The 24,374-nt window shown below is 41.1% G+C and overlaps 1 protein-coding gene and 1 long non-coding RNA gene across 2 annotated transcripts in view; both read right to left on the bottom strand.

The window, feature by feature from the left end:
* The window catches only part of sorcs2 (sortilin-related VPS10 domain containing receptor 2), a 1,194,681-nt gene that overhangs the window by 239,785 nt on the left and 930,522 nt on the right, over positions 1 to 24,374 (bottom strand). The window contains exon 7 of the mRNA XM_033609881.2: positions 3,606 to 3,724. Within this exon, the coding sequence (XP_033465772.1) occupies positions 3,606 to 3,724 (119 nt within the window). The remainder of the gene's footprint in view (positions 1 to 3,605; positions 3,725 to 24,374) is intronic.
* LOC144459953 (uncharacterized) lies at positions 19,723 to 21,099 on the bottom strand. The gene is made up of 3 exons (XR_013488668.1): positions 20,922 to 21,099; positions 19,951 to 20,022; positions 19,723 to 19,858 (listed from the first exon to the last, which is right to left on the bottom strand). It is a non-coding gene; the product is annotated as an uncharacterized LOC144459953 (long non-coding RNA).

Here is a 24,374-nt window from a genome sequence, read left to right as displayed (position 1 = left end):
TCAGGTGAGAGGTGGAGGGCCGGGGTGGGCTTTCTGATAACCCCCAGACTCTCTGCCTGTACGTTGGGGTTCACCCCAGTGGACGAAAGGGTTGCTTCCCTGCGCCTTCGGGTCGGGGAACGGGTCCTGACTGTTGTCTGCGCTTATTTGCCGAACAGCAGTTCAGAGTACCCGCCCTTTTTGGAGTCCCTGGGATGGGTGCTGGACAGTGCCCCAACTGGGGACTCCATTGTTCTGCTGGGGGACTTCAACACTCAGGTGGACAATGACAGCAGGACCTGGAGGGGCGTGATTGGGAGGAACGGCCTGCCCAATCTGAACCCGAGTGGTGTGCAGTTATTGGACTTCTGTGCGGGTCGCAGTTTGGCCATAACTAACACCATGTTCGAGCATAAGGATGTCCATCGGTGCACGTGGCACCAGGACAGCCTAGGTCGCAGGTCAATGACTGACTTTGTAGTCGTATCATTTGACCTGCGACCATATGTTCTGGACACTCGGGTGAAGAGAGGAGCAGAGCTGTCAATTGATCACCACCTGGTGGTGAGTTGGATCAGGTGGCAGGGTAGGACGCCACGCAGACCTGGCAGGCCCAAACAAGCAGTGAGGGTCTGCTGGGAACGCCTGGCGGAAGAACCTGTCAAGATGATCTTCAACTCCCACCTCCGGGAGAGCTTCGACCGCGTTCCGAGGGCGGAGGGGAACATTGAGTCCAAATGGGCCTTGTTCCGCTCTGCCATTGTTGAGGCGGCTGCTGCGAGCTGTGGCCGCAAAGCCGCGGGGGCCAGTCGCGGCGGCGGTCGCCGACAGGCTGAAGAAGGAGGCCTACAGGGCATGGTTGGTCTGTGGGTCTCCAGAAGCAGCTGACGGGTACCGGCGGGCCAAGCAGAGTGCAGCAGCGGCAGTCGTGGAGGCAAAAACTCGGGCGTGGGAGGAGTTCGGTGAGGCCATGGAGGAAGACTATCGATCGGCTCCAAAGAGGTTCTGGCAAACCGTCCGGCGCCTCAGGGGGGGAAGGGGGCAACTTGCTCACACTGTTTACAGTGGGGGCGGGGAGCTGCTGACGTCAACTGGGAACATTGTCGGGTGGTGGAAGGAATACTTTGAGGAGCTCCTCAATCCCACCAACACGTATTCCAGTGAGGAAACAGAGCCGGGGGCTCGGGGGCGGGTCATCCAATTTTGGGGGCAGAAGTCGCCGAGGTAGTGAAAGAACTACGCGGCGGAGCCCGAGGGGTGGACGAGATTCACCCTGGATATCTCAAGGCTCTGGATGTTGTAGGGCTGTCCTGGCTGACACGCCTCTGCAACATTGCGTGGACATCGGGGGCAGTGCCTCTGGAATGGCAGACCGGGGTGGTGGTCCCCATCTTAAAGAAAGGGGACCAGAGGGTGTGTATCCAACTACAGGGGGATCACACTCCTCAGCCTACCTGGTAAAGTCTATGCCAGGGTGCTGGAGAAGAGGTTCCGGTCGATAGTTGAACCTCAGATTGAGGAGGAGCAATGTGGTTTTCGTCCCAGACGCGGAACCGTGGACCAGCTCTTTACCCTCGCCAGGGTGCTGGAGGGGGCATGGGAGTTCGCTCAACCAGTCCACATGTGTTTTGTGGATTTGGAGAAGGCTTACGACCGTGTCCCCAGGGGCATCCTGTGGGGGGTGCTCCGGGAGTATGGGGTTGGTGGCCCTCTGCTAAGGGCCATCCATTCCCTGTACCGAAGGAGCACGAGTCTGGTTCGCGTGGCTGGCAGTAAGTCGGACCTGTTCCCGGTGAGGGTTGGACTCCGCCAGGGCTGCATTTTGTCACCAGTTCTGTTCATAACTTTCATGGACAGAATTTCTAGGTGCAGCTGAGCGGTGGAGGGTGTCAGGTTCGGTGACGGGAGGATCTCGTCCCTGCTATTTGCGGATGACGTGGTCCTCCTAGCTCCATCGAACAGTGACCTCCAGCTCTCGCTGGGACGGTTCGCAGCCGAGTGTGAAGCGGCTGGGATGAGAATCAGCACCTCCAAGTCTGAGGCCATGGTCCTCAGCCGGAAAGGGTGGATTGCCCACTCCAGGTCGGAGGGGAGGTCCTGCCTCAGGTGGAGGAGTTTTAAGTATCTCGGGATCTTGTTCACGAGTGAGGGTAGGATGGAGCGGGAGATTGACAGGCGGATTGGGGTGGCGTCAGCAGTGATGCGGACGCTTAACCGGTCCGTTGTGGTGAAGAGGGAGCTTAGCCAGAAAGCGAAGCTCTCAATTTACCGGTCGATCTACGTTCCAACCCTCACCTATGGTCACGAGCTCTGGGTAGTGACCGAAAGAACGAGATTGCGAGTACAAGCGGCCGAAATGAGTTTCCTCCGCAGGGTGGCTGGGCTCAGCCTTAGAGATAGGGTGAGGAGTTCGGACATCTGGGAGGGACTCGGAGTAGAGCCGCTGCTCCTCCACATCGAGAGGAGCCAGTTGAGGTGGTTCGGGCATCTGGTAAGGATGCCTCCCGGACGCCTCCCTTGGGAGGTGTTTCGGGCATGTCCAACCGGGAGGAGACCTCAGGGCTGCCCCAGGACACGCTGGAGGGATTACATCATCCGGCTGGCCTGGGAACACCTGGGGGTTCCCTCGCAAGAGCTGATGGAGGTGGCTGGGGAAAGGACTGTCTGGACTTCGTTGCTGAGGCTGCTGCCCCCGCAACCCGGACCCAGATAAGCGGAGGACGACGAGACGAGACGAGAGGAGTATTAATAGGAGTACTAGGAGGATAATCCCTGAGGATAAAGGCCCAGTATTTTTGCTGCCTAATGAAGGTTTAATTCTTCCCACACACATTCACAAACACTCATGCATACACACATTTACACACATTTGTATACATGCACACATGCACAAACATGTAGACACAAGCATCTACATGATTTGACCATTTTATCCCACTATAGGGATTCTCCTCCACCGTACCGCCAGCTCATGTATATTCTGCTATTATCAAACATAAATGGGATTCAGCTCCTGGTCTGTCAGAGTGCACAGTGCTGTACTGCATGGCAAGTCAATTTAGACAAGGCAAGATTAATTCTGCACGCTGTCCCAAATAACAGTTCTTTACCATATCAAGCCGACAGTACAGTATGTTATCTAAGCAGCAGAGTTTATCAGCAAGAAAGACGTAAAGCTGCAGCCTCAGTAGGAGGACAGCAATAGATACACGGACAGATTTAACGTATGCACAAATGCTGAATAATAATAAATAACAGAGGCGAACCAGTTTTCAGACAAACAAGTTGAAAAGTACAACACTGTAGTATTGACCATATACATCTTGAGACATGAGAGCAGCTATGTCTACTAAACTATACCCAACACTTAGCAATCAGATCACATTTGGTGCGCTCAACAGCTGAAGCAGTTTAATGCTACCTGGAATCAATTTCACAAATACTGAATAGAACAAAGCAGGTAAGACCAGCGTACCTCTTATGATATGAAGATTATTTAGGTGAAGTACAACAGATAAGGTCTGCATATACTGTACACTGTACCCACTCTGTGTCATTTCCATTTAGATAAAGTCAAGTATTTCTAATTTTAAAATGAATACCTTTCCTGTTGTTGTGATGTTTACCTTGACAAATATGTAGTCGTCCTGCACCAGCAGTGAGTTGTGGTCGATTTTGCCGAGAAACTGAGCCGTCACCATTTTGTCTGAACAGTTTTGAATGAGACAGGTAACATACAGGTAACCTGCAGTGACACACACAAACACACACAAAGGAATTGTTACTGTTGGTAAAATGTAAAACCTAAAGTTGGTAAATAAAAAAACATAAGACATAATATATTGATATTTAGTTAAGAGTTATACAGTATTAAATATACAGTTATACATTTACTTATATTTCGAAACAGAAACAAAACTCTGTGCTGGATGGCTGTATATGACCATGTAATCCAGTAGCTCCCAACTAAATGTTCATGGTCCAAAAGTGGGTCGTAGGTCCATTCTGAATGGATAGCAAGTTACTCGCAAATGTGAAAATTTGTAAAAAAACTCTTTATTTTGGAGTCCAGTAAGTAACCAGCACAGAGCTTTTATTCTGAAGTGCAGTTTCCTGCTGTAGACTGAGTGAATAAGAGACAGCTACTTAACAGAGACAGCAAACTAGCTCGACAACATGACCAACTGCCAGTATGACGCTGAATATATTAAAGTGTATGGACTTTTAACTGATGACTAAGGAGAAATCTGGACCCTATGACTGGACCAGTTGGGAACCACAAATGTAAGCTATTTAAAGTGGGGATGGTGCATCAAAATATGTGTCAGTAAAAACTGAATTTGATTCATATGCATATGAATTTGAAAATCTCAACTTGAATAATTGCAACTGAATACGAAAACATAATCTATATAGCTCACCTCAAATGACTGCATTCAAAAAATAATCTGAGAAGAAGAGGAAAAAGAACCTATACATGCATTAAATGTAGAGATGTCAGAGAAAGGGGGTTGCTTTGGACAGGTGCCCTGAGTAGTTGGAGGCTTACTGCCATGCTCAAGAGCACCTTGGCAGTGCCCAGGATGCGAACTGGCACCTCTCCAGCTATCAGTCCATGCTCTATACTTGGTCCTTACAGGGACCAGAGACCCTCTGGTTCCCAAGCCAAGTCCCTATGGACTGAGCTATTGCCAAGTAGCATAATTTGAAATTAAATGTATGAGTTTGGGACTGAATTCCAAAACACTTGTAACTGAATGTGATGTTATTATGAAACTGAATTCAGTTGCTCTGAAAGTATCTGATACCCTAAAAGTGGCAGAAATGAGAAAACAGGAGAAAACTGTACTTTTTTGGAACAATTCAGATTTAAGTGATTCAAATTCAGTTTCCTGTGATAATATAACTGCCCATAACAGTGAGAGACAGAAGAAATAACTAAAAAGATGAGACAAACTTTGCTTATGAGTATTTTTTTGCATTTTTTGAAGAGCAATTTCATCAGAACTGCACATGCGAAACCGGATCTCTTATTTTCCTCATCCATCCCCATTTTACTAATTATTTGCTGAGAGGCAATTTTATGTACATATTCTATTGAGGTACATAGGTACTCATTTGCTGATGGTTGTACATAAAATAAAAAAATAAGGAAAATCTTCCAACAGCAGAAATCAAGCAATGGTATAAACCAGAAACAAAGAGCAACATGTTTAAATATTGCAAATTATACTTGGTTGAAGGGTTAGTACTACAGTAATCTCTTTCAGAGACAGACAGCGTAGTCAGTCTTGGAAAAGACAAAAAAGAGCAGTATGTTAAGCCATCCTGACATACATTTATATTTTATTGTTTTACACAAATAAGCATGAAAAACAAAAAAAAAACTATATATAAATGAATAAATAACAAAAAAAGAGAAGCAAAGAAAAACATGAATGGAAAAAGAACTTTGTTAGAGGTATAAAATGAGAGATTACATCAAATCCATGTGTCTGATCCATCCTAAGGTTTCTAATTCTCTCCATCTACAGATAGTGTCAGCAAGCCACATTTTAACGTCAGGTGTGCCTTTCCCCTTCCATAACATTACTAAGCATTTCTTAGCAAACATGAGACAGAAATTAAGAAAATGTAGATGAGACAATAAGAGATCACTCATACTCCCAGTAATTGTTAGAGGATCTGGCTTCAATTGGCAAATTGTATTAAAATAGTATTAAAAATATTGATCCAATAAATTTAAGTCTTAGGACATTGTACAGAGCTGTGAGCAAGGGTGGCCTTGCAAGTCCCACATTTCTCACATAAAGGTGACACTGAGGGAAGTAATCTTTGCAGATTCACATTTCAGTAATGTTATCTATGTACCAGTGTTAATTCCGACAGCTATTTTAGATTTAACCTTAGGCTTGCGACAAAAATGCTTATTAGATTTAGTCACATTTTAGTTATCGTATCCTTCACAGTCTTAGTCTAGTTTTAGCTGACGAAAATTCAAAATGTTTAAGTCATCTTTTATTCATCTTTTATTCATGTTTTTTTTTTTTTTTTTTTTTTTTTTTATCTTTAAATTAATCCAGTGAAACTAATTCATGTATCAGAAATGAGAATCAGTGTGGCAGGTTGTATAACAAATTAATTTAGACTTTTTCTTTCTGTAACTACAAATAATTTCTATACTTACAAATTGTCATTTCTCCAGCAGCTTTTGTTTAAAGAGTGATTCATGAGCACGCACTTATGGATCATCATTCGAAAAGCTCAACATCTCTCTATTTATGCTCTCAAAAACTTTTACTGTATTTTTTGTGACCTGTATACCTAAATATGTAAATTCATCAGCAGTTATCTTAAAAGGTAATACCATACCATACCAATTTATTTATATAGCATATTTAAAACAACAGAGCTGAGACCAAAGTGCTTTACAAGTAAAAGACTCACAATCACAACTCATAAATAAAAACATACACAGTGTCACATGAAGAACACCAATCACTCAGGCTGTGCTTGAAAAAGCCAAAGAATAAAAATGTGTCTTGAGGCGTGATTTAAACACCTGCAGAGTAGGGGCCTGTCTAACATGCAGAGGCAGCTCGTTCCAAAACTTTGGGGCTGCCACTGCGAAAGCCCGTTTTCCCCTGAGCTTCAGCCTGGATTTAGGGACGGCCAGGAGAAGCTGATCGGAGGACCTGAGGGACCTTGGAGGGACATAGGGTTCCAGCAAGTTGGAGAGGTAGATGGGTGTCAAGCCGTTAAGGCACTTGAAAGCAAACAGCAGCAATGATTTTAGGAAGGCTGGGTCTTGTAGTCTGATAGGCCTGATTTCACTCTGGGTCCAGTGGATATAGTATCGTGAAAAGCTACCGAAAAAATGATCAAGTCGAGGATAACAGTGTTTCCCATAGGTTTACAGCATATGGGGTGTAGACAGACACCGACACAAATATCTAAAGGAACCATGGTGAACAATTATTGGAACTGTACGTTGAACTAAACATTGGAACATTTCTTCTTCACCATCTTCACCACCCTTTGAGCATTTAAAAAACGCAGATATAGAGTGTGCTCACCTGTGTGTGCGCGCATATGTCTGTGTGTGCGCAGACGTGTGTGTGTTTGTTTGTGTGTGTGTGTGTGTGTGTGTGTGTGTGTGTGTGTGCGCACGCTAGGGCTGGGTATCCCCACTGATTTCCTGAATCGATTCCATTTCAGTTCAAGGGGTCCTGATTCAATCTGATATCGATATAACTTGAGATTTTTCAGTTACAGTACCAATTTTTTCTAGTATGTGAAAGAGATTCTCAGAGAACTAATAGTGTAACATTTACAACGAATTATTTTTTTTAAAAAGAATAAATTCACAACAGGAATAAAACTGAATAATTTATAACTAAATATTATTTCTAGAGCAGCAACAGTAATATTAAAATAGCAAAGCAACAATATAAACTTAAATAAAGTTAGTATAGAATAAAGAACACAGACATCAGTCAGTATCAGTCCTCCTGTCCTCTCTGCTCCTCTGTCTGCTGCTGAGGAGAGTCACTGACCTGCAGGTCACATGACCACAGGTAAGCTTTAAGATATGAGACAAACTGAGCTAAACTGCTTAACATAAACAGTTGTTGTTTTAGCTTGTTAGTAACAGCTAGCTATTAGATGGAAAGCACCCTGTGCTTGTTTATAACATAATGGGCCCTATTTAGATGGTCTAAAGCGGACGGCGGAGGACGCATAATCCATGTCGCAAGAGTCATTGCTATTTAGATGCAGGCGCAGTTGTCATTTTCACGCCCTGCGCCCTCGTTGTCTAACTAGCAAATGAACTTGTGCTTCTCTGGGTGTGTTGGTCTAAAAATGAGGAGTGGTCAGGCGCAGTCATGGCGCATTGCTAGTTAGATGACGTAAAAAGTAAATGTGCCAGTGACTAACAAAAACCTGGTCTAAAGTCAACAGTGCAGTATTTCGCTGTTAAACAAGTTAGTAATATGCGTCTCTAGGCGGGTGCATAACGCGCGTGCACTCTGCTCAGACACACACGGAGCAGCCACACATATGCAAAAGATAACAAATAAAAATATGATTACAATATGAAAGGTTATTATGTGCACATTAAAATATTTAGCAGAAACACGTCTTAATGGTCAGTCATTAATCAGAACAATCTAATCACAGTAATAATGATCATCATAATTTGTAATAATGACAAATGAAATTGTGATGTTCCCGGCCTGACCAGGCTTGGGCCCGCGGACCGGGCCGGGCTCGGACTCGGGCAGAGAATCTAAGCTCTAACGCTTTCCAGTTGGTAGGTCCACCATCTAACTAGCTCTCCGCCACGCGCTCCAATCGCGCCTCTTTTAAAGGGAATGAGAGGTGACACTCTGATTGGCTTATTGAATGATACGCCCAAAACACACCCGTGACTAATTCACAGAGTAAGTCCAACCCTTTTAGACTCTCTGCCATGGCGCACAGTCTAAAAACGCGCTGTCTAACTAGCAAGTGACTGGGACACGCCCATGCGCTGCACGCCTGGCTCTTTGCGTTTTAGACCATCTAAATAGGGCCCAATATTTGCGGCGGTGGATGAAAGACTGTGGACAGAGCAGAGTGAAATATCGCTTCTCTAAATGTTTACATGTTGCTGATCAGCTATATTGATAAAGTATTGGCTTTTTTCTCGAGGAGGTTTTATTGTACTGACAGTAACAAGCGTAGTTGTCATCACCAGAGGCAGACTGGGACACAAATTCAGCCTGGGACATTCAGGCACACTGGCCCACACACTGGCCCACACGTTTCTATCTATTATCCTCTATATGCTTGTACACACTACACAAACGCTATCCTCAGAATCAACTGCATAAGAAAATCAGCAGTTATTGTTTAATTCCAGACTATTAAATAAATGCAATAATGAAGTGGCCACAAAAGGCTATGTGCTTATAATTTAACTTTATGTTATATCTAATTTTATGCACAATATAACTGTCTGCCCTGCCCTGCCCAGCCCTGCTCTTGTATTACTTAAGCCCAATTTATATCTCCATGGCTCACAGCCATGAATTAAGGAGGTATACATTGGGCAATAGACCCTATAGTCAACTTTTAGTCAACTTATTACTACAATAAAAAAAAATCCCACTTAATACTACTGAAAAGGTTTTCCTCTGGCTAAAATGTATTGTACAGTAGGCTATGCCTTCACATTGCACCTGTCATATTTTTGGTCTCATCCTCCTCCTCATCACGACTGGGGTTAGTCTGTCCCTCAGCTTCATTGTGCTTGGGACTGGGAGCACCACCTAACGTTAATTGCACGCATCCACAGGAATAAAGTAAGCACATATTTTCTTTTAGTACAGCTTTAAATTATAATGTCTTATTGCAATACCTAGTAGGCTAGTTGGCCTCTTGAACTGGACACCTAGAAGAAATATGCAATTTGCCAAAGCCAACCTTGCACATTACACACTCACGAACTTTAGCTAACATTAATGCACCTGCTATGGCACTGTCGGCTCCAGCTCCATCTCCGTCAGTACCAACACCAGCAGCCTCAGCTCGTCGACCAATGCCACGGCCAAACAGGTTGGTTATTTTGGAGCACTTTGCTGCCTCTTCTTGTAATTTTTTTTATTCAAGTTTTTTCCGCACCACCCTTTCGTTTTTTTTTTACTGGCTTTATCCACGCTTTCTGTCTAACGGTCAAACTAGCCTGGTCAGCCATGAGTAACAACTGATGACTGCAGCTGAGCCAATCAGATTTCGCTTTTGCTCTTATCTCCTCCTTCAAGCATCAAAACATAAGACTGACACCTACGTTCCCTCTGAACATCTCACAGCAAAAAAACAACATGGGAGGGACACGCATTGTAGTACTGACAGATAGCAACTAGCTTGACATTCACTAGTTTTTGTTTTGTTTTGGACCACCGGGCCGGCCCCACTGGCCCACTTAGTGACCGGCCCATCAGGATCCGTCCCGAACGTCCCGATGGCCAATCCGCCATTGGTCATCACCTCCACCCCTAAAATAATGGTAGGGGCAACACTGGATAAGTATCCTTGCCGTTTTTGGGAATTACAGTAATGACTGCTTCATACATAGTTTGATGCAATCGCTTGGACTCCACTGCACTGGAAAACATACGGTGGAGGTGGGGAAGCTGGTGTCATTTTTTTTTTTTTTTTAAATAGTACTCTGCAGTATATCCATCTGGTCCAGGAGCTTTGCCACTTTTTAGGCCTTTAATTGCTATTTTTATTTCTTGTTCTGATTTATCTTTATTTAAAAGATCTATATCTTGTTGATTCAGGGATGGGCGTTTATAGTTTTTAAGAAAATCTTGCATTGTAGAGGTGTTGTCTGCACTGTAGTAGTAGAGCTCTTCATAAAACTGAAGGAACCTGTTACTAATTTCTTTTTCTGGTCTTGTATTTAATGCTATGGATATTGCCATCACTCTCCATTTTTCTTATCTATCTAGAAGGCAGTTGTGTGATTTTGTCACTGAAATTGAAAAAATTCTGTTTCATATTTAAAAGGTATTTATTTATGTTAGTGGTTATGATCTTATGATACTCATATTTTAATTGTAGAATCTTGTGATGTAGCTCTCTAGAGGAATTCTGCATGTTTTCATTGTCTTGTACCCCAATTTGTTCTTCTAATTTAATTAATGTCTTCTTATTTGCTTTATTCTTGTAAACTTTAACAGAGATGATGTGCCCTGTCAGAACTGCCTTAAGGGTACTCCATAACAGTGAGGGAGATGTTTCTGGACTTTGATTAGTCCTTAAAAAAACAAGAAAAAAGATTAGATTAGATTTTCTAAATCAGAGCAGAAAATTGGGTCTTTGAGGAGTGTGGAGGGTGTTGTGGTTGTATCAGTCAGATGAACTGTAAAAGACAGGGCAGCATCATCTGAGATTACTATGTTCACAACCTATTTGGAAGGATTTTCACATCTAGAAAAAAAATAAACATCAATCCTGCAATATAAATTATGTGCTGGTGAAAAAAGGAATACTCACACCCTGTGGGGTTAAATACACTCCAGACATCCACCAGGTTAGTATTATTGGTAAAGCTTTTAAGAAATTCCGCCATGTTGAACTTAATTAGATTTAGCTGTGAGGATTTATCCAGGTAGGGATCCAGGGCACAATTAACATCCCTGCCTATTTATAGAATTGTTTGTGGTGTGGAAGCTGGTATAAAGGAGAATATTTTATTGTAAAAACATGGGTCATCAAAGTTCGGTCCATAGACATTCAGCATAGTTATAGCAGTGGAATATAATTAACCTGAGACTATAATAAACCTACCTTGCCTATCAGAGATTGTGTCTCTATGTTTAAAGAGGACATTCTTCTTAAATAATATAGCTACACCTCATGCTTTAAAGGAAAAAGATGTGTGATATGCTTGACCTATCCATCTGGTTCTCAGTCTGGTATGAGCAACCTCTTTGAGACGGGATTTCTGTACACTGTTACTGTTCCTGTGACATCAGTTTTTACAAATTTGAGATAAGCAAATATTTTTCCTCTTTTAGGATGGTTCAATCCCTTAACTTTCAAAGAAGTAAAAGTAAAATATATAGGATCACCTATTAGTTTAGATCTGCCTTTGATTATACGTAAAACTTTAAAAAGGGTGCTGATTTGTGAAACTGCTGACCCAGATGGCATTCCTTCCCATGTTCTCAAGACATGCAACTATCTCAGTTTTTTACTGACATGTTTAACCTGTTCCTGTCACTGTGTGGTCCCACTGTGTTTTAAGAAAACCGTAACTGTGCCTAACATAACACCTGTATCTTGCCTTAATGATTTTTAACCTGCTCCTCTGACCTCTGCTATTATAAAGTGCTTAGAAAGACTGGTTATATCATATGTCAAATCTACCACATACTTAACACTGCCTCCCTCAACCCATAACAGTTTGCCTACTGTTTGAGCAGAACTGTAGATGATGCCATCTCACTTGCTCTGCACACTTCTTTGGTACACCTTGAAAGAAGAAACAAACAAACAAACACCTATGTCAGGTGGTCTTGGTCTGTGCGACTCTATCTGTAATTAGCCTTGTGATTTCCTAACAGGCCCCATAAAGAAAGAACAGATGACACTCACTCATCTGCACTAGTTCTAAGGATCAGCGCGCCCCAGAGCTGCTGTCTCAGTTCCCTATTGTACAGTCTGTTGACTCATGACTGTGTTGCCAAATATGACAGTAACAACATTGTAAAATTTGCAGGTGACACCACAGTAGTTGGCTTAGTAAATGACAGTGATGAAAGAACCTATAGGAAAGAAGTGGCAGACCTAAACACATGGTGCCATGATGACAAGCTGTAAATGTTAGTAAGATAAAAGAAATCATTGTTGACTTCAGAGAGAACAGGCAAAACCACACTCCTTTTTGCATCAGTGGGTCCTCTGTTGAGTTTGTTGATAATTGTGAATTACTTGGTACATACATCTCAGACACCTACACATGGACAACAAACATCAGCTCCATCCAAGAGAGACCGCACTTAATCAACAAACCTAAAGCTGCACCAATGTGGCAACATTTGGGATTTGAAACCGATGAAAGAGGTGTCCTATCAGGCCTCAAGCGACATGGTGCACCATATTGAGCTGAACCTTTGTCAGACACAGCGTTTCTATTTATTCATGCTTCTTTCTCTGAAAGCACTGTCATGGGCGAAGAACGGTTGATTCATGAAGCAACCAAATCTCTCTACAAAGTAATCAAATACTGGTGCTTGGGCAGTGACCCAAGGCGTCAGACACCGACAAAGAAGCCATCCTTTGATGTGCAGCTGGTTGATGTTATTGTGTAATGGCATCTGGCCAGTTTGAACATTTTTGCACTGACCCAAGCCCTATGTGGAGACACATTCTTAGGGGCGGCTGTGGCTAATAGGTACAGCGTCCACTAATCAGTAGATCAGCAGTTCGATACCCTGCTCCTCCTGTTGAAGAATCCTTGACCAAGATGCTGAAATCCTGATTGCTCCCGATGGCTGTTCCATCAGTGTGTCAGTGTGTTTAAAACACCTTGTATGGTAGCCTTGGCCACCAGTGTGTGAAAGTGGGTGAATGAGTGAATGTAAAAAGCACTTTGAGTGGTCAGATGACCAGAAAGGTCAAGTGAAGGTCCATGCACCATTTACCATTCTAATGTGGCAAAGAACCATGTCACTACCAGGTGTAAACAGGCTCACCCATTACTGATATTCAACAAGCAGCTGAATCAGCAACATTGCCTGCTGAAATTCAGCCGTAAATCTTGTCCTAGAGGTGACACACTGGCTACTGAGAAAATGCTCACACACACACCAAAGGCAGGAGAATTTTTTCCTTTGTAGTGTCCATAGAAGGGAGGGATGTTACTTGCTTTCGTGCCACAGCAGTATAAAATAGAATAGGAGTATTCAGAATGAGAATATGACAGTGCTGTAACTTCAATGTGAAAAGATACCACAAATTCTCATGGTTAAATGGTTAACATAAAAAAAGGTTAATTGCTTAAAAAAAAAACCCATCATTTGGAACATTTTGAAATACCTGTACTTCAGTTCAGCAGTTCAGTTCAAATGTTGAATAATACCATTAATGTATGGATAATGTGGAATATCTTAAGGTTTTTAGGAAAGCTGATGCTACACTAATGATGGCTTTAATGTGTAAGAATAAGTTTAAATAATAGGAATAGTTGAAAAAGTTGAAAGGGGTCTAATTACTATGAATGTCATTGAAAAGTTGAATGACAATACTGTGGAATATTTCAAATTATTTGAAAAGCTGATGTATATTGAGTAAGAAATGATGTAAGAAAGGATGAATAAGTAGGAATAATTAATGACTTTAGAATGAGAACGATCTACAAATTGCACAGCAATCCAAACAATAGTTTTTGAGATATTTCACTCCTGTGGACAGACTGACAGACTGATTTGCCTTCCAAAGAGCCATGCTGGGTATCAGGAAAACCTAGGCTGGAATATGTTGTTGTACTGATGGATTAATTGCTACGGATCAATCCACTGAACTTCTCAAAAGAGGTAAACATGAAAAGATACCTTATGCATGGACCTAGAAATGGGAGAAAGAGGAATGTAAGCCCTCTCCTAACAGCCTGTTCAAAATAAAGCTTTGTGTCTGCCATTGAGGTTAATGAAGGCCACTATTTGAGGATCTATGCTTCGAGTGCACTAAAAACCTACTTGTCAGAAAGCTTCCTGGACGAATGTCAGTGATTCATAGAGTTTTGTAACTAACAATAGCATGTTAATATTAGCAAGGTGTGACGAAAAGAGTAGGGTCCATCAAAATGACTATTGTCATTGTTGCTAATTTCAGTCAGGTAATGAACTACTTAACAATTGCCTACATTATTTGTCACATTAACTCATTATGTGTGGAAAGAAGTAAGTAACACAGCCAAAGTAATCTATAGTGTTCTTATATATCAATGTGATAGCATAAATAGCAGAGAATACAAATAGACATGGTCAATTCATGCAACACTTCCACTTCATATCAGTGAGTCTATCTTCTTCCTTGGCCCTGTACTTTTCTCTCTCTGCTTTGTCTTTGTTTGAGAGGTGTCTGGTCTGACAAATGGATTGGCTAATTTATTGAAAAGCCTGAATGTTTAATCAAAGCAGTATATGACAGAGAACTCATTAAAAAAAACATTACATTGGTCTAATTGTTCAGTTCTAGCTTGTGGCACACACTTCTTTATGTTACTTACTGGTCTCACACACTCGCAAACACACATACTGAGCGCACACACATTTTTCCTGCACCTGTACAACTCAGGTGCTTGGACAAGGAACACTGTGTGTGTTTGTTTACACATATATGTCCCCATCCGTCTCTGTACACACCTAACTGTGTGGTGTGTGACTGCACACTCACACCTTTCTGCATGTCAGCCTCCCTTAATGACACACACTAACACACTCTCTGTCAGCCTCCCTGTACATAGGACTCATCCGTCAATCGACCCCCAACATTTCCCTGGAGTCCTGTACCTCTTGTCAACTGGTGGTCCTGGTGCAGCCCAACACCCCCACCTCCAACACAGCCCAGGCACGGTTCCTTGCAACTTCAGAGACCCCTGGGACTCTGTGTCCTTCTTTGTAGCATACCACTATTTAATCTTGGGGATGTCATGTGTGACATAGGGGCCCGTCCAGACAGATTGGTTTGGCATGCCTGATTGCACCAGACCCACCATTCACAATCTATCTATAAGGACAGAGAAGCAAGGAGAGAAAAGGGATGGAGAATGAGTGGAAGGAGGGGGGACCACGTGGTGCTGCCAGAAAGAGCTCCTGTGCCTGGGTTGCTGGCCCAGACAGACAGCCTCTCCAGTTCACTCTCCACTAACACAGGCAGCTTTGTTAAGGGCTGACAGCTTTCACACTGCAGGCAGCATCAAGGGGGGGAGTTATGGAGAAACAAGGTGGTACTCCAAATATCCTTTATTTTGCCCTTCACTTTCTGTCACTATTTTCTGACTTCGCCAGCTCAGGTTTCGTTAGAGTGGGGGATTTTGGGTTGGGAGACTCAAAGGAGGGAAGTCCACAGCACACGCATCCATTGACAACCACACATTCACAAATACACATGACTTCTATTACCCTGTTGGTCCTTGGTGAGCAGTTAAGCACTTACATGTCTGTCTGTCACTCAGCTATGATAATTGAGATCTGCTGTTGTTGCCCCAGGGGCCCTTGACACCCTCCTCAACCCATTCATTTTCCATTGACCCCCTGCACACACACAAACATACCCCACCCACAGCAAGGTCAGCCATTCATCTCTTCAGTTACCTGCTTTGACACTGCTGGCTATGCTAAGACTAGTTCTGCCATGATGGGCAGAGAGCACTTTTTTGATTCTCCACCACAGCGAGTCTTACCAAGAACCTTAAAATCAAATGGGTAACACTTTATATTAAGGTACTGTAATAAGTGCTAATTAGTGCTTAATAAGCACAAATTAACAGTTAATGAGCACTTACAAGATGGTATAAGATGTTTATTAACATTAGTAAGACTAGACTAAGTGTTTATTACAGCATAACTGACTGAGTTATTATTGCTTATAGGAGCATTATACGCACTTAATAGAAACTTTGGTAACAGTTTATAAACCTATACTAAATATTAATAAGATGTCTATTCACATTAATTATAATTTATAAGGGTTAATTATAGAATAATAACCACTTTTATTACTGGTTTATAAGACACTATAAAACCCTATGAGATGAAATTAATAGTAATTATTAATTATTAATAGTAAATAATGATCCTTTGCAGCTACCAGATCTAAAGTGGGAACAGTGTTGTATAAAGGCTAATAAACTATTAATATACACTTATTAACAGCTCATAATGCGTCTGTGCAGCTACTGGATCTAAAGTGGGAACAGTGTCGTATAAAGGTTAATAAACTATTAATATGCACTTATTAACAGCTCATAATGCATCTTTGCAGCTACTGGATCTAAAGTGGGAACAGTGTCGTATAAAGGCTAATAAACTATTAATATGCACTTATTAACAGCTCATAATGTGTCTTTGCAGCTACTGGATCTAACGTGGGAACAGTGTCTTGTTGACATTCATAAACTCTTTATTATGCACTCACTGAAGTTAATAATTCTATTAATTATGCACCTATTGCAACATCCAGATATCAATCATTATTTCAACATTAAAGAATTCTGATGATTTTCACTCTAGTATGTTATTATTATCTTTAGCAAAGGATCATGGGAATCTCATTTCCTCAAAATGGCATACTACGACAAACATGAGTTATTTGAACTTAAACATTTGAGCAGATTGATTCAGAGTTAGCTGCTTTATTCACTTGTGTATGGAAGCAAATCGTGACTAATATTTAAATTAAAATGTATTTGCAGAAATGCTTTTTCATTTTAAGAATGTGGCTGCATTATTTGACTCATAAATAAAATTAATCATCAATCATCCTATTTGCATTTTAATGTTCTTCAAGACTGCTCATTCTTTTACTTAATTAAAATGAAAAAGAAAGTCATTTGAGATTTAATTTTCAAAATATGCCCCAGCAAATAGATACCAAAATTCAATTTGAAATGTAAAATTTGAAAATTAAAATGCATTTGCAGAAATGCTTTTTCATTTTAAGAATGTGGTTGCATTATTTCACTCATAAATAAAATGAATAATCAATCAACCTATTTGCATTTGCATTTTCTTCTTCAAGACTGCCCATTTTACGCCATAATCAAAAAGAAAACAAACAAGACATTGCTATTTCATTTTCGTGGTCTGCCCTGCAAAATAGTGCCCATAATTCGAAAATGATTTGGCAATCTGAGTGGCGCAGGAGAGTGACGTCAGTAGCCACTCTTCTTCAGCTCCGTGCTGACCATGGTGCTACCCATCTAATACGGTAGGGGGCGGTGTGCACATTTGATATATGGATGCATCACAGATCATGGTGCTCCCTGAGATTGTGCTTTCTAAACATTGTAATTTCCCAAAACTGAATAAATACCACACATAGCAACACAAAACTGCTTTGCTAGCTCAGTCACGTTGTAACTAAGATATCTGCTGGAAAAAAATAATTTTTTCATGGACCGTTCATTGAGTTACGGAGTTAATACATCTGCTGACTTGACAGTCATTTAAGCTAGTAGCAGATGCCGTGTCTCTGAGTGTTGCAGCCAATTTAGATTTGTGTATGTTTGTGTGTGTGAATGTGGGTGTGTTTATGGTAGGCACTATGGTTGCTACAGGTTACCTGCACAGCTGTGGGCGTAGGTGGTGATCAGTCACATGTAGGTTAGATAGGGGAGTCACAGCTGATCGGTGTCAGGGAATGAGAATTAGGGGAGACCACACAGTTTTTCAACTGTGTTTGTGTGTGTGTCGAGTGAATGGGTTTTCGTTATAAGCGTAGTATTTTTGTCCTGTGGCACTAGCTCGTTTTAAGTCTTTTTTACACCCGGCTTTTTGTAGGTATTTTTAACGTTTTTGTAAGTCAATAAAGTGTTCAAAGCGTACCATGGAGGACCTCGTTTTTGCACACCAACATGAGTTAAAAATAGCTTCGGATTCCCTCAACAGGCATTTTTTGTAGTTGGATTGCCGATACACTCAGCTTGAGCTTATACTTTGTAGACATCGTAATTTCCCAAAACTAAATAAATACCACACAGTCCAGCAACTTTTCCGGGGGAAACCCTGTGACATTGACACGTTAAATAATTTTCATACATACAAAGCTGCCTTGGTTTGATTCTAACCCATAAAATATGGTTGTCAAATATTGAATCTGCTGCATCGTGAAATTAATAAATTATGCACAGCTAAGATTAACTGATGTGATATGGAGTACCTATTGACATGAGTGTGTAATAAGCCTGGAGGCCATAGCTAACAAGCTGCAGTCAACAAAGACCCTTGTAAACTTGTATACGTTTCATAGATATATTTACGACACTATTAATTCAGCATGATCTTGATCATGATAGAAATTAAATTGCATCATGCCATCTTGCTGTTCTGCATTAAATTTTTAAGTAAAAAAATATGCATCAAAGGAATTGTTGGACTGTATGTTTATCTATATTGTCTATACATTTAAATATTAGTACAATTTAATATCAATAAATCATTGCATACATAAGTAATCATCTTAAATATTTAGGCTAATATAATTTAGATCTGCCCTGTAAAAGTGTGTGAGTGTTTTGTGCAAAGATGTTATTACTGCTTGTCATAAGAAAACACAATGCGCTCACTTGTAAGGTCCTCTTCACACCAAAGACTCATTCAGTGCGCTATACACACACTTTTAAAGGGCAGACCTAAATTATATTAGGCAGCTTTGTATGTATGAAAATTATTTAACGTGTCAATGTCACAGGGTTTCCCCCGGAAAAGTTGCTGGACTGTGTGGTATTTATTCAGTTTTGGGAAATCAAGATGTCTACAAAGTATAAGCTATAAGTACAAGTATAAGCTGCTACTAGCTTAAATGACTGTCAAGTCAGCAGTTAATGCATTTTAATTTTCAAATTTTACATTTCAAATTGAATTTTGGTATCTATTTGCTGGGGCATATTTTGAAAACTAAATCTCAAATGACTTTTTCTTTTTCATTTTTCTGACTTTTTAAGCATTTCTGCAAATACATTTTAATTTAAATATTAGTCACGATTTGCTTCCATACTCGTGATGAGACTTCAGCCTACTAATTGTGGTGAAAACACAACATAAGGACATATTTCCTTTTCATGTTGATTTTTAATGCAACCACTATTGTCAAAAACAGGAAAAAGGATTGGACACCCTAATAGCTGAGTTCTAAAAAAAATGACAGATCTGAGTTCATTTGGCTTTTTCACAAGTTTTGTTACTTAGATTGACTGTTCGTGAATACAGAGTTCCACAAAGATTCCTGTAACCCATCAGTTTTCTGAAAGTGAGTGACAAAAGTCTCAACATCAGCCAGGCAAAAGGTGGCCAGGTCAGTGATGTCTTCAGGCCAGTTGCTTAGGTCAAACATGGTGACAGCGGCCTTCAAGACACCCATATCAAGATTGCGAAGCCGCGTGGTGAGGTTGTCACAGAAGCCTTGGCTTCTGTGACAACCTCGTGGTGAGGCTTCGCAATCTTGATATGGGTGTCTTGAAGGCCGCCATTAGTTTATCTTTCACTTTGTGGAAGTCATCATCATCCACTTGTTTCCTGTTGAGTTTTACACCAGAGAAGGTGTTTCCGGGAAAAGGTCCCACTTCATCCAGGAACTGCTTCAGATGCTGACCTGGGATTGTCTGAAATACAGAAGAAAAAACTTTTACTGCCACGATTGCTAAACATACACCGTAGCATATTTATTCCTCTGTAGGGAGTTTATTTTGTTTACCTGCATGGCTACAAGAGCCAGGGTCGTCTTCTGCAGTCAATCTGACACCATCTGCAATGTCAGCCCATCCTTCTGAAAGAGAAGGCTCAGAATTAAACCCATAAACACATTTATTTTAACTTCCCTCATTTTTAATCCACAGGCTTGTACTGAATTACTCTCACAATGGTTTCACAAGAGTGATAATAAAACACTTACACACTGAGCCTGATACAAACTTCAATTGCCAAAATGTATGAAATGTTCCTTTAACCTTACTGATGGAGAGGAATGAAGTCAGGCTATGGCGTTAGCAGATCAGCAGGAGTTAGCATGAACATGACGCAGCATATATCCATTAGCCTGCTCAACATAACACACAGCTCATTGATGCTCCTGACACATTCACTCTGCTCATCCTGCTTCACAAATATTACTGTCACTCTTGTATCTCAACCATATGCATCTTCATACACATTTCACTCACTTTAACTCACATAGAACGTCATTAGTGACGCACTTAGCTACGGAAGCTATTTCTAGCGGCACTCTCCACGAGCCGCGACACACACACACACACACACTCTCTCTTAATCGCGGTCAAAGTCAATGTCTCTGAGTGTCACAGTTACACACTAAGGTACTACTGTTATCTGGGTGTTCATTATACTCAGCTTACCTGTAGGAAATTTAGAAACATGACTGGCTGCTAGTTCAAGTATGACCTTCTCCTCTGTAGCTAAAGTTGCTAGCCTAATTATTACTGACTGAATGAACCGAGTAAGTTACACCTCCTCAGATTAACTGTAACGTGACCGTCATTATCATAAACATCAAAATTTAGAACACACAGTCACATTTTATAACTTTGTAAGACCATCATGTACATGATTAGCTGAGTTGCTAGTGTTAGCTATCGCAAAGAACTAGAACTAGCTAAAAAATCAACAAGCTAACGTTAGCCTATAGCCTACTTTAACAAACTAACTTACCACAGGGGCAGAAACAGATGACACATCGCCTTCAGAGTCCTGAAGCCAAGTGTCGCATCCTACTCCAACTGGAGCGGCACTGAAGGAGCTTGCATCAGTTGTTTCAACCATCTCAGCATTGCTAGGTTCTATGCACTGATGTGGAGTGGCATGCATAGCTGGCGAGTGGCACCCAGCGTGACCGTCATGCAGCGAGTGAAGTTCCGTGTGTGTGCATGCGCGCGCATGTGGAGCCAGATCAGGTGCAGCAAAAGCCACTGTTTTTATTTTACAAGTTTTTATTGAAATTATTCAAGCGACAAAAGCGACATTCAGATACCCATACGTAATGACGTTGTAAATAACTATTTCGATATTGCTTAGTTTTTTTGTTTTTTTTTTAGCTGTCCCGGAATTGTCCCAGACACATCATCTTTGTGTCCCAGTAGTAATTTTTATAGCCCCCAGGACGTCGGGACATCATTAGTTTCGAGCCCTGAGAGCATATTAATAATTTATCAACCTTTATATGACACTGTTTGAGTCTTATAGTGTCTTATAAACCAGTAATAAATGTGGTTATTGTTCTATAATTTTCAGCAAATATGTTTATTCATTTTTCATAGAAAAAAAAAAAACTTACAACAAATAACACAGGTGCAGAACAAAACAATCACAGTAAGGCTCTTCACAAATATACTGAGTTGACAAGGCAACAGAGTGAATTGTTTAACACAGTCCAAAGCAAAAATTGTCCTTAAGTGTCGTGGTCCAGTAATTGTCCTGTTATCCAGGAAAGAAAAGCACTTCAAATATATAAATATATATTTAAAAAAACAAAACAAAAAACCCATACATATTAGACATAGAAGTACACAGTCTTCAAAGGCTGACATTGACATTCAAGGCAAGCACGCTTCTAATGCTTTCTTCCCCTCTAAGAATAACATAAAAGATCTCCATATCTTATCAAAGATATTTACCCTTAATAATAAATGTTAATTTTTCAAGTACAAGAGAATTTGACAATCCTGTAAGCCAAACATTTAGGCTTGGTCTAGTGGTGGATTTCCAAGATATAGCTATTGTATGTTTTGCTTGTAACACGCAAAGTGTAATCATAGTCTTGTTTGCCTTGCTTAATTCACAATTTTCAGGAAAATACCAAGGATACACAATTTGGCACACAATAATAGATTTATCCCTGTGACATGTAATATATCCATCACTTCTATCCAAAAAGCCTGGATGTGTGGGCAGTCCCATAGGCAGTGATATAATGTGCCCTTTCTACCACATTTGTAACGTGTCGGGAGTATTGGAGTCGACTTTATTTAACTGAACTGGTGTTATGTATGTTCTCATAATCCACTTGTATTGAAGTAGTTTAAAATGGGTATTTATTGTTTGTGTTTGAGATTTTAAGCAAGTCTCCTGCCAGTCCTCGGCAGAAATTTCGGAATTTAAGTCCTCACACCATGCAAGCCTTTTATTATCTGATGAGACTCCAGATCCATCCATGATTATTGCATAGAAACCCGAAATCAATCCCCTCTTAGAGTGTTGCTTTGTTGCCATTTCTTCTATAGAGGTGAGATTAGGTAGATAGTTTCTTATTTGTAAGTATTTAAAGAAATGTTTTGGTTGGATGAATGAATGAATCATCCTTACGTACTAAAGTTTGTTTTGAGTTCCGCAAGGTTCTGTGCTCGGACCAATCCTATTTACTCTATATATGCTTCCTTTAGGTAACATCATTAGAAATCACTCTGTAAACTTCCATTGTTATGCGGATGATACACAGTTGTATTCATCTATGAAGCCAGAAGAAAGTAATTAATTAACTAAACTTCATAATTGCCTTAAAGACATAAAAACCTGGATGAGCACCAATTTCCTGATGTTAAATTCAGACAAAACTGAAGTTATTGTTCTTGGCCCCAAACAACTCAGAGACTCTTTATCTGATGACATAGTTTCTCTAGATGGCATTGCTCTGGCCTCTAGCACTACCGTAAGAAACGTCAGAGTAACATTTGATCAAGATTTGTCTTTTAATTCTCATTTAAAACAAACCTCACGGACTGCATTTTTTCATCTGCGTAATATTGCCAAAATTAGGCCTATCCTGACCCAAAAAGATGCAGAAAAAATGGTCCACGCGTTTGTTACCTCAAGGCTGGATTACTGTAACTCTCTATTATCAGGTAGCTCTAGTAAGTCCTTAAAAACTCTCCAGCTAATTCAGAATGCAGCAGCATGTGTACTAACAGGAACTAAGAAACGAGATCATATTTCTCCTATTTTAGCTTCTCTGCACTGGCTCCCTGTAAAATCCATAAAGTGCCATATTATCCCACCAGAACACTGCGCTCGGAGAATGCAGGGTTACTCGAGGTCTGTAGAGTCTCCAAAAGTAGATCAGGAGCCAGAGCCTTCAGCTATCAGGCTCCTCTTCTGTGGAATCATCTTCCTGTTGCGGTCCGGGAGGCAGACACCGTCTCCACATTTAAGACTAGACTTAAGACTTTCCTCTTTGATAAAGCTTATAGTTAGGGCTGGCTCAGGCTTGCCCTGTACCAGCCCCTAGTTAGGCTGACTTAGGCCTAGTCTGCAGGAGGACCCCCTATAATACACTGGGCACCTTCTCTCCTTCTCTCTCTCTCTCTCTCTCTCTCTCTCTCTGTCTGTCTCGTGTCCTATTACTGCATCTTGCTAACTCAGCCATTCTGGATGTCACTAACTCGGCTTCTTCTCCGGAGCCTTTGTGCTCCACTGTCTCTCAGGTTAACTCTTATTGCAGCGGTGCCTGGATAGTGTGACGTCTGTGGTTGTGCTGCTGCCGTGGTCCTGCCAGATGCCTCCTGCTGCTGTTGTTATCATTAGTCATACTTCTACTGTTATTATACACATATGATTATTATCACATATATATACTATTAGATATTAATATATACTTTCAACATATTGCACCACAGTAACCAGAACTATAATTATAATATTATTACTTTCATTAATGTTGTTGTAAGCTACTGTCATTACCGTCTGTCCTGCATCTCTCTCTGTCTCTGTCTCTCTCTCTGTCTCTCTCTCTTTCTGTCTCATTGTGTCATACGGATTACTGTTAATTTATTATGTTGATCTGTTCTGTACGACATCTATTGCACGTCTGTCCGTCCTGGAAGAGGGATCCCTCCTCAGTTGCTCTTCCTGAGGTTTCTACCGTTTTTTTTGGGGAGTTTTTCCTTATCCGCTGTGAGGGTCCTAGGGACAGAGGGATGTCGTATGCTGTAAAGCCCTGTGAGGCAAATTGTGATTTGTGATATTGGGCTTTATCAATAAAATTGATTGATTGATTGATTGATTGATTGAAATAGATCTGCAATTTTATTCAGGCCTTTGACTGTCCAGTTTTTGAAACCCAGGTCCTGTTTACCAGGTGTAAACTCACTGTTGCCCCAGATTGGTGTAAAT

This window comes from Epinephelus lanceolatus, chromosome 22 (assembly GCF_041903045.1).
Source record: "Epinephelus lanceolatus isolate andai-2023 chromosome 22, ASM4190304v1, whole genome shotgun sequence".
Lineage (NCBI taxonomy): Eukaryota > Metazoa > Chordata > Actinopteri > Perciformes > Serranidae > Epinephelus > Epinephelus lanceolatus.
This window is presented reverse-complemented; position numbering and strand designations above follow the sequence as displayed.